At 36.1% G+C, this 15425-nt stretch overlaps 1 protein-coding gene across 2 annotated transcripts in view; it reads left to right on the plus strand.

The window, feature by feature from the left end:
* Nucleotides 1-13976, plus strand: part of carhsp1 (calcium regulated heat stable protein 1) — a 42571-nt gene extending 28595 nt beyond the window's left edge. For both annotated transcript variants that reach the window (XM_022675872.2, XM_022675874.2), the window contains exons 2-4: nt 5642-5878; nt 6942-7064; nt 12937-13976. In XM_022675872.2, the coding sequence (XP_022531593.1) occupies nt 5688-5878; nt 6942-7064; nt 12937-13099 (477 nt within the window). In that variant the 5' untranslated portion in view covers nt 5642-5687 and the 3' untranslated portion in view covers nt 13100-13976. The remainder of the gene's footprint in view (nt 1-5641; nt 5879-6941; nt 7065-12936) is intronic.
* The last annotated feature ends 1449 nt before the right edge of the window (nt 13977-15425 follow it).

The raw sequence follows: 15425 nt of genomic DNA on the forward strand, positions 1-15425 counted from the left end.
CAGTAAATGTACACGCCTTTAAATCTTTGTTTTAGCAAGACTTTGTATTAGCAAGACTTTGTATTAGCAAGACTTTGTATTAGCAAGACTTTGTATTAGCAAGACTTTGTATTAGCAAGACTTTGTATTAGCAAGACTTTGTTTTAGCAAGACTTTGTATTAGCAAGACTTTGTATCAGCAAGACTTTGTATTAGCAAGACTTTGTATTAGCAAGACTTTGTATTAGCAAGACTTTGTATCAGCAAGACTTTGTATTAGCAAGACTTTGTATTAGCAAGACTTTGTATTAGCAAGACTTTGTATTAGCAAGACTTTGTATTAGCAAGACTTTGTATTAGCAAGACTTTGTATCAGCAAGACTTTGTATTAGCAAGACTTTGTTTTAGCAAGACTTTGTTTTAGCAAGACTTTGTATTAGCAAGACTTTGTATTAGCAAAACTTTGGATTAGCAAGACTTTGTATTAGCAAAACTTTGTATTAGCAAAACTTTGTATTAGCAAAACTTTGTATTAGCAAGGTGGAGACTAGGAAATTTATGGTATGCTGGCCGGAAAATTAAGATATACAGTTGTTCATGCCTGTAATAATAATTATGGTATTAGTTTGTCGTACAATATACAGAAGTTACCTTTTTTCTGACCTTGTTTTTGCACAGTTTTATTTTTTATGTTTGTTAACGTAATTTAAAACGGTTTGTTTTTTAGTTTTTGCTGACCTAGACCTTTTTTTATCAAGGTCTTTTCAAGCCTGTTGTTGTTGAGACCACTTCATTTTTCTGAATCAGATTCTCTGATTTTGCTATTTATAGGTTTATGTTTGAGTAAAATGAACATTGTTGTTTTATTCTATAAAATACAGACAACATTTCTCCCAAATTGTAAATTAAAATATTTTCATTTACAGCATTTATTTGGAAAAAATGAGAAATTACTGAAATAACAAAAAAGATGCAGAGCTTTCAGACCTCAAATAGTGCAAAGAAAGAAACAAGTTATTATTCATAAAGTTTTATGAGTTCAGAAATCAATATTTGGTTTTTCCACAGTTTTCATGCATCTTGGCATCATGTTTTCCTCCACCAGTCTTACACACTGCTTTTGGATAACTTTATGCCTTTACTCCTGGTGCAAAAACTTAGGAAAGATCAGTTTGGTTTGATGGCTTGTGATAATCTATTTACATCTTGATTATAAGTTTTCAATTTGGTAAAATCAAAGAAACTCATCATTTTTAAGTGGTCTCTTATTTTTTTTGCAGAGCTGTATTTCTAATAATTAAATTGTATTCGCATTATTATGTTATTATATTATTATTATTATTATTATATCAATGGCATGATATAACATACAATTACAATAACTATGCTTATTAGAATTATTTCTGGGACAAAATACAAGAGTTCCAAGTAGGATATTTCAACACATCAGATTTTACTAGACAGAAAGACAATAGAGCCTTAGCAACTTCAGTTCAGATTCCCCAAGGACAAGCACCTCCTCATACCAGCTGTGAAGCATGGGGGTGGAAGTGATATGACTTGGGGCTGCTTTGCAGCAGGGCTTGGAAAGCTCTCTTAAAAAAATATTTGATTTGAATTCTTGAGCTCTTACAGTAAATGGAAAACAATTTGTTAAATGTAATATATAAATAAATTTCTTCAGTTTTAAATATCATATGTCATAAATTGTATAAATATGTGCAAAAAGACAGGTTTTCCATATGGTGTCCTGATTTCTTTCCTATGACTGTAAATAAAGTAGTTTTTATCTGCAGGTTTGAGGCTCTGAATGCCGCAGGTCCAAGTCTGGGCCTGTGTTCCTGCTGAAATCACTGCAAATAATGGTATTGTTTAGTGTGGAGGAAGATGAATGGCCTCAGGTTATCTAATCACTCTGAACAACCTGCGCCGTGTTGTTGGTTGAAATGTTGATGGCGGCTGAACCTGTGATAAGGTTGCTTGGAGGAGAAGCTCAGTGGTTTCTGAACAGGGCTGCTTAAACTGAGAGTTAAAACACTGAGATGCCAAAAGTCATGGGATAGCAGTATGTAGATCTGATTATGCCAGGGGATGTCTTGCGAACACCCACTTCCTGTGAGGTGTTATCTTGTGAGTGAGGTTAAAAACTTGCACCAGCATGTTCATTGCAAGCAGTTATGATTCATGGAATACATCATACATGGCATTACCACCCTCAGTGGACAGCACTATGGTCTCTAGTTAGAATCGTTTGTATGAAATCATATCTACATTCAGTGCAAGACGTTTGTGCAGCATTTTTTGGCTTTCATGACACATGGCATAAGTAATGCCCCACAGAAGACCCTGTCTCATGACTTTCAGCATGTCTGTGTATTAGTGTGGGGCGGTATGACCAAAAAAGTATATCACCAGTATTTTTATTTATACATCTTTTTTTTTTTGCATGACTGAGCTTTAATATAGGTTTGTGATTTTCATTAAGGCTTTAAATGAAGGCTTTGGTTAATATAGGATTTTTTTTCTGTAGTCTGTACTCTATAATATGGGTGTGCCATATCATATCGTTCATGATAATAAACGGCAACATTTTTGAAAATCGTGAACGATATTATAGTCTAAAATATCGTGCCACCCATCCCTAATTATCATATTAGGATGCTATTTTTTGTGCTGTTTTTAGCAAAATAAAAATTTGCACTGTTCTCATTTCCCATTATATATCTACTAGAGACAGATTATTATCTGTCCAGTATCATTTATTTTACTTTAATCCTGAATGCATGGAGATATATGGAGTGCATTATTAGTATCATGACATTCTGGATCATTGACCTCTGTTACAAATCTGATAAAATTCTTGCATTTTTTATTAAATAAAATTAAATGTTCATTTTGTTGAAGTAGTGTATTCTTGAATTTTCTTTTTAATTAATTGTTTTGTCATATTGCCAACAATATTGTTATCGCAAAAATACCAGAAATTGTGATATTATTTTAGGGCTATATCGCCCACCCCTACTCCTAAAATTTACAATATGTTATTATATTAAAGCCATTAGAAGCATAAAAAGTATTTAAGTAGCCGTTAATCATTTTATCACAATTCCATTGATTTTCCAGTCAACAAATTCATTCAGTTCAGGGTGCATTAATATCATTCAAGCTACATTATTATTATATTTAAACAGGGCTATAGTTTCTGCTCTTGAAGTTTTTTTGCGCCTCGTAACCAGAGTTTTAGGGAGTTTTGACACTTGTTCTGAATAAATGATTCTGCACTTATGATTGATTCTGGGCTCGTCTAGGGAACGAGAGGAACTTTTTTTGAGCTATTGTTTGCTAGCGCAATTCCTTTCCTCTTATACTGAGTGAAAAATTGCGAAAGCTTTGTTCGTTTGCTGCTGTTCTCACTCTGATAAAAACTGTGAGGAACAGCAGCAGGAGCTCCTCAGATAAAGTGCTGTTCTCATGTTTCTCCAGGCAGGATGGAGTGTTTAACTCCACAAAGCTGAGCCACAGACACTCCGGTGGGTTAGCTTGTTATGCTAACTTGCTAGCATTAGCTAGCCAGCTGCATATGCTTCTTTGGTGGTGCTGTTCTACATAGTGTGCCGTAGCACCTTTAGCTGTATAGTGGTATGTGAAAAATGCATCATGTAGGGGGAATTAAAGGTACTACTATGTATACTACTCTAAAAACTAAAATCTTGCAAATTCCGCATAGAGGTTTAGGATATTTCCTGTCGTCCTGCAGGTTAAAAGTCAGCAGCCGTTGGATGATGATCTTCCTGAGTCAGACATGCACATCCTGGCTCGTCTCTGCAGATCCTAGAAATCAAAAGGTTAATGGTTCTGCTCCACCAGCCTGGAATGCACATTGTTTTTTTTTTGTTATCAGGAATGCACATCTGGTTTTGGTCTTTTCCTGGGGGTTAACTTTGACTCTAATCATGGCGGTCTCTAGGTGCCATCTCTAGGGGGCTTAATCCGTGATCTGTTTGGCCCTATATGATGCAGATGTATGTGCACAATGACAGAAGCACGTTTGCTGGTGTATTAAGCTAAGGTGCTTAAAAAAATAATGTTATTTTTTGATTATACACAATGAATTTGTGCATTTACAAATTTATATATTGCGCAATTCCGCCCCTGGCTGCAGCATGACCCATCCACCCCCATGCTTAACATTCGGAAAGGTTTTCTTTTCATACCTTGAACATTGTGCCAAAAAGGTTCTATTTTATCTATGTCTGTAAATGTTAACATGCTTATGCATGCACTATCCACTTATTTAAATATCCACAATATTCCACTTAATTATTATCATGATTATTTACAGAATAATTTCACCACTAATATAAATATCATTTAATTTTGCCAATCTAACACTAATTCTTTTATTTTCATTTAACACTTCTGTTATGTTCATTTGTCAGGAACAGCAGTGGTGTTACCGGGTTTGCATATTTAATTATCCAAGAGATAGAGTCTGAAATTAAAGAAGTCGTAACAAGCAGTGATGTATTTCATTATTTTCATATAGCGGATATTTCATTATTAACTCCACTGCTTATTATTCTATCAATATTTACTGTTCTATTATGATAATGCACTTATTTTTCATAAAAAAAATATATGTTCAAACTTTTTTTTTTTAATGTTTCACTACTTTATTACTTTTGAAAGACCAACATATACTCAATAGTTTTACATAACATTAAAACATAACATTGTAATGTTGTTTTATTTTATAGTTTTTGCAGGGGGTGGTTGCATATATGTGAGAAAAAAACGTATTCATATTATATGTTGATTACACTAATTAATGCAAACAGAAGTTGTTCCATAGTGAAAAAATAAAAAATATATATTTTTCCTAGATCTTCAAACTTGAAAACGTGTCAATTTGAAAGTTCTGCGGCGCCGAGTGGTCTAGCGGTTTAAAGCGCTGCCACTATGAGCGGGAGGTCACAGGTTCGAACCCCCTCTCATGCAGCTTTGCCATCAATCTGCTGGCGCTCAGAGGAAGCAAAATTGGCCCTGCTCCCTCCGGGTGGGTAGATGGCGCTCTCTCCCCACATCACTCCTACGGTGATGTCTGCAGCACGGGGCGTCTGTGAGCTGATGTACCGGAACCGAGCCGCTGTGTTTTCCTCCGAGCGTTAGCGCTGTGATGCTACTCGGCAATGCTGCATCAGCAGCAGCTCGAAAAGAAGCGGAGTCTGACTTCACATGTATCAGAGGAAGCATGTGCTAGTTTTCACCCTCCTGGTGTGTTGGGGCATCACTAGTGATAGGGGGAGTCCTTATGACTATTTTTATCTTTACATTTTTACCATAATCATGCTTTTTAGATGTTCTTTTAATAACTTATTGATCAAATTTGTGTTGAGAACTGAAGATTTTTTTTTTTTTTTTGCTATTCTGGCAAATTAACTCGAGTTCATTTGAAGGTGAACCCACCTGACCTTCTCCAGTGGTTCTCAGCAGGGTTTTTAATGGCAGCTTTGTTATTTGTTCTAGTAAACCACACTAAGAGAGAAAGCACAGACAGCAGGGTGAGAACAGGCCCTGACTGTGCACCAGTGTGGTGAACCTGTATGAGGATACCTGTGAGCAGAAGTACAGGGTAGAAACGTCTGATTTTCTTCTGTCCCAGTGTCCAGTGTGTCCAGTGGCAGAGCTGAAGGTGTCCCCTGGGCAGCATGTCCTCTGAGGCCTCGTCCCCGGTGCAGGCGGCCCCGTCCACCACCCCTCCACTGTCCCCCAGCTCTCCGGTGTCTCCCAGCTCCCTGCGGCTGCCCCCCTGTCGCCAGCGGGCCCGCTCGCCCTCGCCCATGAGGGGCTACCTGATCCCCAGCCCACTGCCCACCCGCCGCAACCGCACCTGCTCTGCGTGAGTACACTCACACTCCATCCTGCACACTGAATTAATGTCAGTACTGGTGATTTATATCTGTTTTATATTATTTTAGTCTTTACATTTATACATACAGCTCTATACATACAAACATTTCTCCCAAATTCTAAATTAAAATATTGTCATTTAGAGCATTTATTTGCAGAAAATTAAAAATAGCTGAAATAATAAAAAAGATATTCATATTCATAAAGTTTTAAGAGTTCAGAAATCAATATTTGGTGGAATAACCCTGATAGTTTTTAATCACAGTTTTCATGCATCTTGGCATCATGTTCTCCTCCACCAGTCTTACACGCTGCTTTTGGATAATTTTATGCTGCTTTACTCCTGCTGCAAAAATTCAAGCAGTTCAGTTTGGTGGTTTGATGGTTTGTGATCATCCAACTTCCTCTTGATTATATTCCAGAGGTTTTTAATTTGGTAAAATCAAAGAAACTCATCATTTTTAAGAGGTCTCTTAATTTTTTCAGAGCTGTGTGTATATATATATATATATATATATATATATATATATATATATATACACATATGACACCATTCCAGATTGTTAACTCTGGTTGCAGTCTTGTCCAGTTTTTTGATTGGCAGGTTTTGTTTCCGTCTTCCAACATTTATATTTAAAATATATTTTTCTATAGGTATGAATGGAGTATGCAAAGTTTGCATACCCTTCTTATCTAATATTAATATCAGTATACCAGTAACACTCAATCAACCACATTAGGTTTATGACTTGTTAACACCCTATTAGCCACCTCAGACACCATAGCGTCCACTTGGCATCACCCAAGGAGCCACCGTAAATATCATAGCAACCACACTTGTAACCAGCTGGCACAACTTAGAAGCAAACCAAGACAACTTCGCAACAACATAGCACCCATTTGTCAACACCTTAGCAACCACCTAAAACCTTATATAGATTTAAAGCCATAAAAAATCACTAACTGGACATTTTTTTATTTACTTTGTAAAATGTTGCTAATTTTACTAATGTAACTAATGTAAAATAAGGTGCTGTGTGTTCACCCTGCAGTTCTGCTCGAGCGGCGGAGGGACCCGTCTTCAGCGGGGTGTGCAAGTGCTTTTCACGATCCAAAGGCCACGGATTCCTCACGCCATCGGACGGAGGCGCTGACATATTCGTGCACATCTCAGAGTAAGTGAGCTGCTGGAGCATCATTTAGAGTGGAGTCGGCTAACATGGTCAATTACTTTAAAATAAGCTTTTTAAATAAGCTTTGCAACAAATCTTTTACATTTTCTAAACTAATTATTATGTAAGCAATAATATACTCGAGGTTCGTGCTATAACGTGTAATATTGGCACCTTAAGTGCTGCAGTGATAGATCAGCACAGCAGTGCCAATATTACATGTTATAGAAAGAACATCGAGTGTATTATTGCGATTATACCACAGTTACGTTATCGCTGTTTATTGTATGTGTGATTTTGAGTTAAAGAGGAGGAGAAACTACGATCTGTTTGGTTATAAACACTCTCTTGTCTGGAATATGTAGGTTTTTTTTTTATATATATACAGTACTTCACGTACACATATTGGAATCAATACACTCTTGAACTTTTTTCTCAAGCACATCTCAAGTTTTAAAGAAGATCACGTATCTAACATGTCTTGGCTGATTTACTGCGACTTGGCCGTGATAAATAATGTGATGAATAATGTTCATTTGATTGTTTATCCAGAGTTAGAGTATAATGTGTTAAATTGAAGTGCAGTACCTCTACATCCAGGAGAACATCAGGCAATCATCTTTTGTGGAGCACAAAGGCAAATAATACACATAATTACTACCCTGGGTTGCACACCCACCTTCTCTCTCTCTGTCTGTTTCTCACCCTCTCTCTCTCTCATATTATAATTATGTCTTCTTTATAACAGCTGAATACAGCAGCCTCACTGTTAATCACAACAGTACAGTAACCTGTGTGGAGTCTTTTCACCACAACTGATACATGTGTTTTTTTTTTTATAAAAGTTACACTCACTGTGTGTCCATCCATCCATCCCAATCCATCTATCCATCCCAATCCATCTATCCATCCCAATCCAATCCAATCCAATCCATCCATCCATCCCAATCCATCCATCCATCCCAATCCATCCATCCCAATCCAATCCATCCATCCATCCATCCATCCATCCCAATCCAATCCATCCATCCGTCCAATCCATCCCAATCCATCCCAATTCAAACCATCCCAATCCAAACCATCCCAATTCAATCCATCCCAATCCATCCTAATCCAATCCATCCATCCATCCCAATCCAATCAATTTATTAGTTTTAGTTTATTAGTACTAGTGGAACATACAGTGGAACAGAGTATTACTAAAATCCCATATGTATATATTCATTATCACTATTTAAAAAAAAAATCTTGAAAATACAATATATATATATATATATATATATATATATATAAGACATACAGTTCATACCTATGGGATTATTACTACTATTAGTAGTAATATAAATTTCATATAGTGGGACATAGTAAATTTATATTTGATTAATATATTATTATTAATAAAAGTACAGGGCTATAAGAGTGACAGAGTTTTCAGTGACGTTTCTCCAGCACTAAGGCTAGGTGCAGCAGCATTAGCTTTAGCTCTTTCACCGTTCAGAGTTGAGTATATTGGACTGTAGTCTGCGTTTGTTTATCATGTTAAAACAAGCTACATGTGATGAACCGCTAGCTGATAGCACCCTGGCTGACCAGAACACTCAGGGTTCCTTAGTGCAGCGCTGTCGGGCGGAGTTTACTAGCGCTAAGCGCTGCTCTGAAGTCTAAGCTTAATGTATATAAGCGGAAGCACTTACTCACCCAAATAAACAGTTTTTTGCTTAAATTTTGAAGGGAAACATGGCAACCTACGTACTTTTTCTTAGTAATGTATCTTAAAATGCACCTTGTAATGTTTAAGTATGAAAATAGACCTGGAAATAGATCAGAAAATGGGCAATCATTAATACTGCGCTTATAGTCCATAAAATACGGTATATAATTTACATATCACAGTCAATAAATACAGGTACTGACGTGGTATACACATCCCAGCAGTGAATAAAGCAAACGTGTGTGCGTGTGTGTGTGTGTGTGTGGCACCATGTGAATGAGTCACTCCCACTCCATTCAGGTTCTGTGTAGTGAGTGGGCTGTGATGTGTGTGTGACGGCAGTGGGAGTATTTGTGTGTGTGTGTGTGTGTGTGTGTGTTTAATGCAGCAGTAAATGCAGTGGGACGTCACGCCAAAGTGGCGGTGTTGAGTGTCGAGCCGTATCTGAAGACACATTAACATGCCTGTGTGTGTGATGAGGTGTGTGTGTGATGAGGTGTGTGTGTATGTAAATGTGTGGGTGTGTGTTTTTTTTAAGTGGTCAGAGTGTGAGAGGTACAGAAATCCACGGTTATCTTGTTTAATTATCGCAATATTGTCCTTTACTGCATCGACGCAGGAGGCTGCAGTATGCAAATGAGGTAGTCATAATGTGCTGTGAGCTCCTCAGATGTTCCATTTGAGCTTCTGTGGGTGTTTTAATGTTTCACAATCTAACAAAGGTTATCATTATATATTATCTTGGACAGAAGTCATGCAGGTCTTTAATTAAACCACATGAGACAAATATTATTTTGATTATTGTTTTAAATGTTTTTTTTTTTTTATCTGAAATTTTAAGAAAGTCAATTTATTTAAGAGATTTTTAATATAAGCAGTTTGGTACCACTTTAAAATAAGACTACCTTTATAAAGGGTTAATAAATGGTTTTCATTTAGTTTATTAATGGTTACTAATTACGTTGTAAATGCCTTAAAAATCATTAATAATCAGTTATAACACATAGAAACACGTAGAAAGGGCAACAATATAGATGGCTGTGGGTTCACTATTTGGCAAACAACAGGTCATTGTTGCCCTTTCTACGTATGTTTTATAACTGATTATTAATGATTTTAACATTAATGATTTCCACATTCTAAATATGTCTAAAATTACACCCAGTAACTTTTTTTTTTTCCTTTCCCTGTTCAGTAGATATTTTATTAACGGAAAACTGAAGCACTGGGTCATGCTTTAAGGATTGCGTGAAACGAAATAAAATACTTTTAGTTTTAGATATATCAAGGATAAGTTAACATTAAATGGCCCCAAACAACTCCCTTTCAGGATGTGCTGTTTAAGGGCTCTGAGACTTTTATGCAAATTAAATTTTATGCTGGACACGTCCCAAGTTGTGCATCTAAAACTGTGATAGAAGCACAAAACTCTTTAATTGAAATCTCCCTCATCTGCTGACTTTTCACAGACAGCGGGTACAGATGCCTCCCTCAAACGAAGTCTGCTGACTAATCCTACTGTGTACTGACTTGAGGTTTTCAACCAGCAGATCAAAATAGTGGATCTTTGTCTGATTTAGTGGGAGGGGCTCTGGTGGGGGTTAAAGGGTGTGATGGGTGGTGCCAGGGTGGATATATATACAGGCTTCTTAGCTTTTTGTGATGTGACAATAAGAAGGAATCCAAACAGCTCATAGAAGGAAATGATTCCTGACTTTCCAAACTCATTTACCTGATTCAGGTAAAAAAGGATGGATGGATTTTGAGTTTTTATAGGGGCAATTGAGGCTCAAGTGGAAATACAAAAGCACACAAAAAGTGAGCGTAATATTTCCTTTTAATATGATGAAATGAAAATGTGAAAATAAAAAAGCAGGGTGATCGTCACTCTTGTGCACAGGCAGCGCAGCAGCAGGCGTTCTGCTCTCAGATGTTATTGTATTGTCTACACTTACAGGAAATGAAACGCCATCATGTGGATAAAACCCACTGAAACTCACTGAAACCACAGCGTACGTCTGTTTCATGACCAGCGTTCACATCTAACAGCTCTTGGCCTTGAGGACGAATGAAAAGCTCCAGGGACAATCGCCCGCTTCCTCACATTTCCTGTCTGTTGTTTTCCTGGCCGTGTGGGCGAGGCAAAAGAGAAACCGTTTCCACTTCATTTCAGAGACTCTGTGATGGATACACACTTATCTCACAACTTTAGGAAGTTTTTATTTTCACCCATCCGTGATTGAACTCACATTTGACCTTGAATGGCTTAACATTTCCCTTAATTGCCTTTTTAAAAGTGACGGTCTGTAGATTTTCTGGGGGTTGCAGATTAGAGCATTTAGGGTAGACCTAAGATCAAGCACAAGAAATTCAGTTCGACCGGGCCCGAGCCCATGCACACTATGCTCAAGCCTGACCCGACCCGCCCCATAAACTGTCCTTATGAGCCCGAGCTCAATTTTAAACCTCACTTTTTTTTTAGTAAGTAGAGCGTCAAAACTGAGCTTTTTAAAAACAAATTTTGGGGCTGTCTGAATGAGCGAAATCTGTTAAGAATAATGTTAATTAAAATTGCAACACTGAAGAAGCATAGACCTGTAATTAAAGAAAAAATGCTTATTAAGAAAAGAGCTCATAAAAAACGATTAAAACGCAAACAATGTGAACAATGATCCACAGCCTAAACATCAGTAAATTAGGCTACAAGAATGATGTCTAAATTACTTTCTCTTTAATCTAACATAATTTATAACATGGTTTAAGAATAGAAAATACTTTCTGAACAAACTAACGTTTTTAATATTGAGCTTTTACATAACCTAAATGCAAAAACACAAAAAATACGCCAATACAGCTATGCACTGCATCATTAAACCCAAATATACCAACTACAATAACATAATTTACAAAACTTTCCTATAATCTAATGTAATTAACAGTGTTTAAGATTGTAAAATACTTTCTGAACAAATTAACATTTTGATATTAGCAAATGGCCTATGTCTAAAAACACGAGCAGACGAGTGGTGCTGCGTGATTCTAACAGTTTAATTTGTGCATTATTTCTTTTTATTTGTTAATTTGCTATACTGTTATTATCACACTTAATATAAAATAAAAAATAGCATTAAGAAAAACAAACGCCTACGTCACAGACCATTTTCTTAAACCCAAGAAAAGTGCTGGGAAATCTCGACCTGACCCGAGTTTAGGTTGGGCATTGGGTCGGGCTCGGGCAGAGAATATAAACTCTAATTTAGGCTGTGATCACAAAGCAGGTAAAGTGGCTCCAAATCTGATTTTCTCACCAAATTTAACGTTGTTTTGGGTTGTTTACACTATTAAATATATATATATATATATATATATATATATATATATATATACACACACACATGAGTACAAGTACAAATCAAACTTGTACTTAATTCTGGGTCTCTAGTACTTTTATACATGTCTGATCAAATCGCAGTACACCTGTTTATTTCATAAACAAAATATAGCATCTTTCAAGATGGTGGCCATGTTTTGCACACACTCAGATACATGATTTTCCTTTTTTTCTAAAGTAAAAGTCCTGCAAGTTTTTGATTAACCCTGTATTTAGTTTTTAAACAATTTAAATGCAGATACATACTGTCTACAAAATAATTTACTAAACTGAAAACCTCTGGAATATAATCAAGAGGAAGACGGATGATCACAAGCCATCAAACCACCAAACTGAACTGCTTGAATTTTTGCACCAGGAGTAAAGCAGCATAAAGTTATCCAAAAGCAGTGTGTAAGACTGGTGGAGGAGAACATGATGCCAAGATATATGAAAAAAATATTGATTTCTGAACTTTTTTCTTTGCATTATTTGAGGTCTGAATGCGCTGCAACTTGTTTTGTTGTTTCAGACATTTCTCATTGTCTTCAAATAAATAAATTTACTTGGAATTTGGAATAAATGTCTGTAGTTTATAGAATAAAACTACAATGTTCATTTTACTAAAACATAAACCTATAAATAGCAAAATCTGAGATTTTTTTCAGAATTGTATATGGTCACTTTGGTCATAATTCCTAATAATCTTACTTGTTTTATAGTCACAAGTTTTTGATTGTCCTGATATATCGATCATTTTATGAATGTTTGTTTTTTTGTGTTTTATTTTGCAGCATTGATGGAGAATATGTTCCAGTAGAAGGAGATGAGGTCAGCTATAAGATCTGCTCCATCCCACCCAAACACGAAAAGATCCAGGCTGTGGAAGTGACCATAACTCATCTGGCTCCAGGGACCAAACACGAGACCTGGTCAGGGATGGTCATCGACTCGTGAAAAATGCAGTGGTGCTCTAAACTGACGGAGTGAAGACGAAGAGGGGTGATGGTTCTGGGTTTTTTTTGTTGTTTATCTTTTTGGATCCTCATGCCAGGAGGTTCTGGGTGGAGTTGGGAGGGTTTGGGAGAATGGGGTGGGTTTAGAGCTCAGCTGACAGTAGGGGGGCATGAAAAGAAAAATATATAGTGAAAGACGACGTTTGCCTTTATTGTTCTTTATTGTGAACTTGTATCCAATTTCTATCAAACTCTTCTTTTAACTTGCTGTGGGAAATGAATCATCGCTGCCCGATCTACACTAACCATTTATGATTCATACTGGTTTATCAGTTGTGTTTATGGGTGTGAGACTGTAAGACAGTAAGTGAGTGTATTCTCTTAATAATAAAGCCTTAACTCATATCTAAATGTAGAATAATGGCCTCAGTAGACCTAAAAATGATTTATTTTTATGTGAGAAAAAAACAAAACTGAATTATGTTACTAAAATGTGATTGCTGTAAAAAAAATAAATAAATAATAAAAATACTGTGGCTCTTGATTATATGTGTGGGTGAATGAGAGTGTTTTATTAAAGTTTTCTGCCATCATCTTCAGTGTTTTTTTTTCTGTTGTCAGTGCTGCACATCTACCAGACATCCCACTTCTTCCGTGACTTGCAGGATTCTCCTGTATATTTTGGTAGTGGCTCCTGTTGCAATACCACACAAATTGGGATATTGAACATATGTTGGGCTTGCTTGTACACTTTTGGGAGTGAAAAATTCAGTGTTTAATTCAGTGTTTAGTCATGAAAAATATCAGATTTGGGCCTAAATTACCTGCTTTGAGGTTGAGGTAAGTCACATGATTAATTCATACATACAACATATAAAGCAATTTAATTGAATAGGGAGATACTGTCCACTAATGCTAATGCATTTACCTCGGAAGTTACACTTTTGACAGTGTTCCAGTTTTACACTTCATTTCAAAATTTAGTTAAAGTATTTGGAGTTTAGCACAGCTGGCTTGACATCCATATATGTGTATATGTATGTGTGTGTATATATATATAAGTATACATGTATATATTTATATATACATGTGTATATATGTGTATATATATATATATATATATTTTTGTATATATATATATTCCAGAGAACACTGCTGAACACTGCTTTTAACATACACAAAATAAGAAGAGTCAGAGAATCAAAGTAGATCAAAATGTTTTATTTAGTACATACAGTGTGTATATATATCTTTATATATATTGCTTGACAAATATTTCAGACTAGGGAATTACAATAATAATTCCATCATAGTTAAACTTTTATTTCACATAGTGGCGTAAACAAAAACAATGGCGATGACTGTGTTAGCAGTTCACAGGTTTAATCAGTGATACACGAACTCTCTATACAATACTGACTTGGCCAGAAACAGACAGAGGCACAGAGTCGTCACTTCTCGGGATTTCTTTAGCTCTACTCGAGCGGCGCGAAGCGGCTGCTACTGCGGTCCACCACGGCGTTAAAAACACACTGAAGAAGCATTCAAAACAACATGGACGACTAGATTAATAATATTGTACACTGAGAAACGGGGCGGGGCACAGCAGGAGAACGATGCAGCATTTCCTCTAGAAAAACTAAAGGACAAAACAAGAGAAGCACCTGCAAGTGATAAAGATCACTCTTAAACATGAAGGGGCTTCAGAGGGTTCTCTGAGGGACGCCATAGAAAAATCAGTCTGTATACTGATTTCATATACAGTGCATCTCAAAAAATTTGAATATCATTAAAAAATTACATTTTATTTCAGTAAATTGTTCAGTTAAATAATTGTTTATTATCTTGTTTTATTGTTGATGGTTATGGTTTACAGCCAATGAAAATCCAAAATTCAGTGTCTCAGAAAATTAAAATATTATGTAAGACTTGTGTTATAAAAATCCAGTCAGTGCAGTGTTTTCCCAGAAAATCTTCCAGCACTTCCAGCAACATGCTTCCCTCTGCTGAACACTTTTTAATGAGGATGTGGATTTCATTTTCCAGCAGGACTTGGCACACTGCCCACACTGCAAAAAAAAGTACCAATTTCTCTTATATAGTTATATTTTCTGAGAAACTGATTTTTTTTTTTTTTTATTGGCTGTAAACCATAATCATCAACAATAAAAGAAATAAACGCTTAAAATAGATCACTGTGTGTAATACATCTATATGTAATATACGAGTTTCACATTTTGAACTGAATTACTGATATAAAGTAACTTTTCAATGATATATATTTTTTTTTAATGCACTAGTAGAGCTACAGCGTATGGAGTAAAGGC

This window comes from Astyanax mexicanus, chromosome 19, assembly GCF_023375975.1.
Source record: "Astyanax mexicanus isolate ESR-SI-001 chromosome 19, AstMex3_surface, whole genome shotgun sequence".
NCBI lineage: Eukaryota > Metazoa > Chordata > Actinopteri > Characiformes > Acestrorhamphidae > Astyanax > Astyanax mexicanus.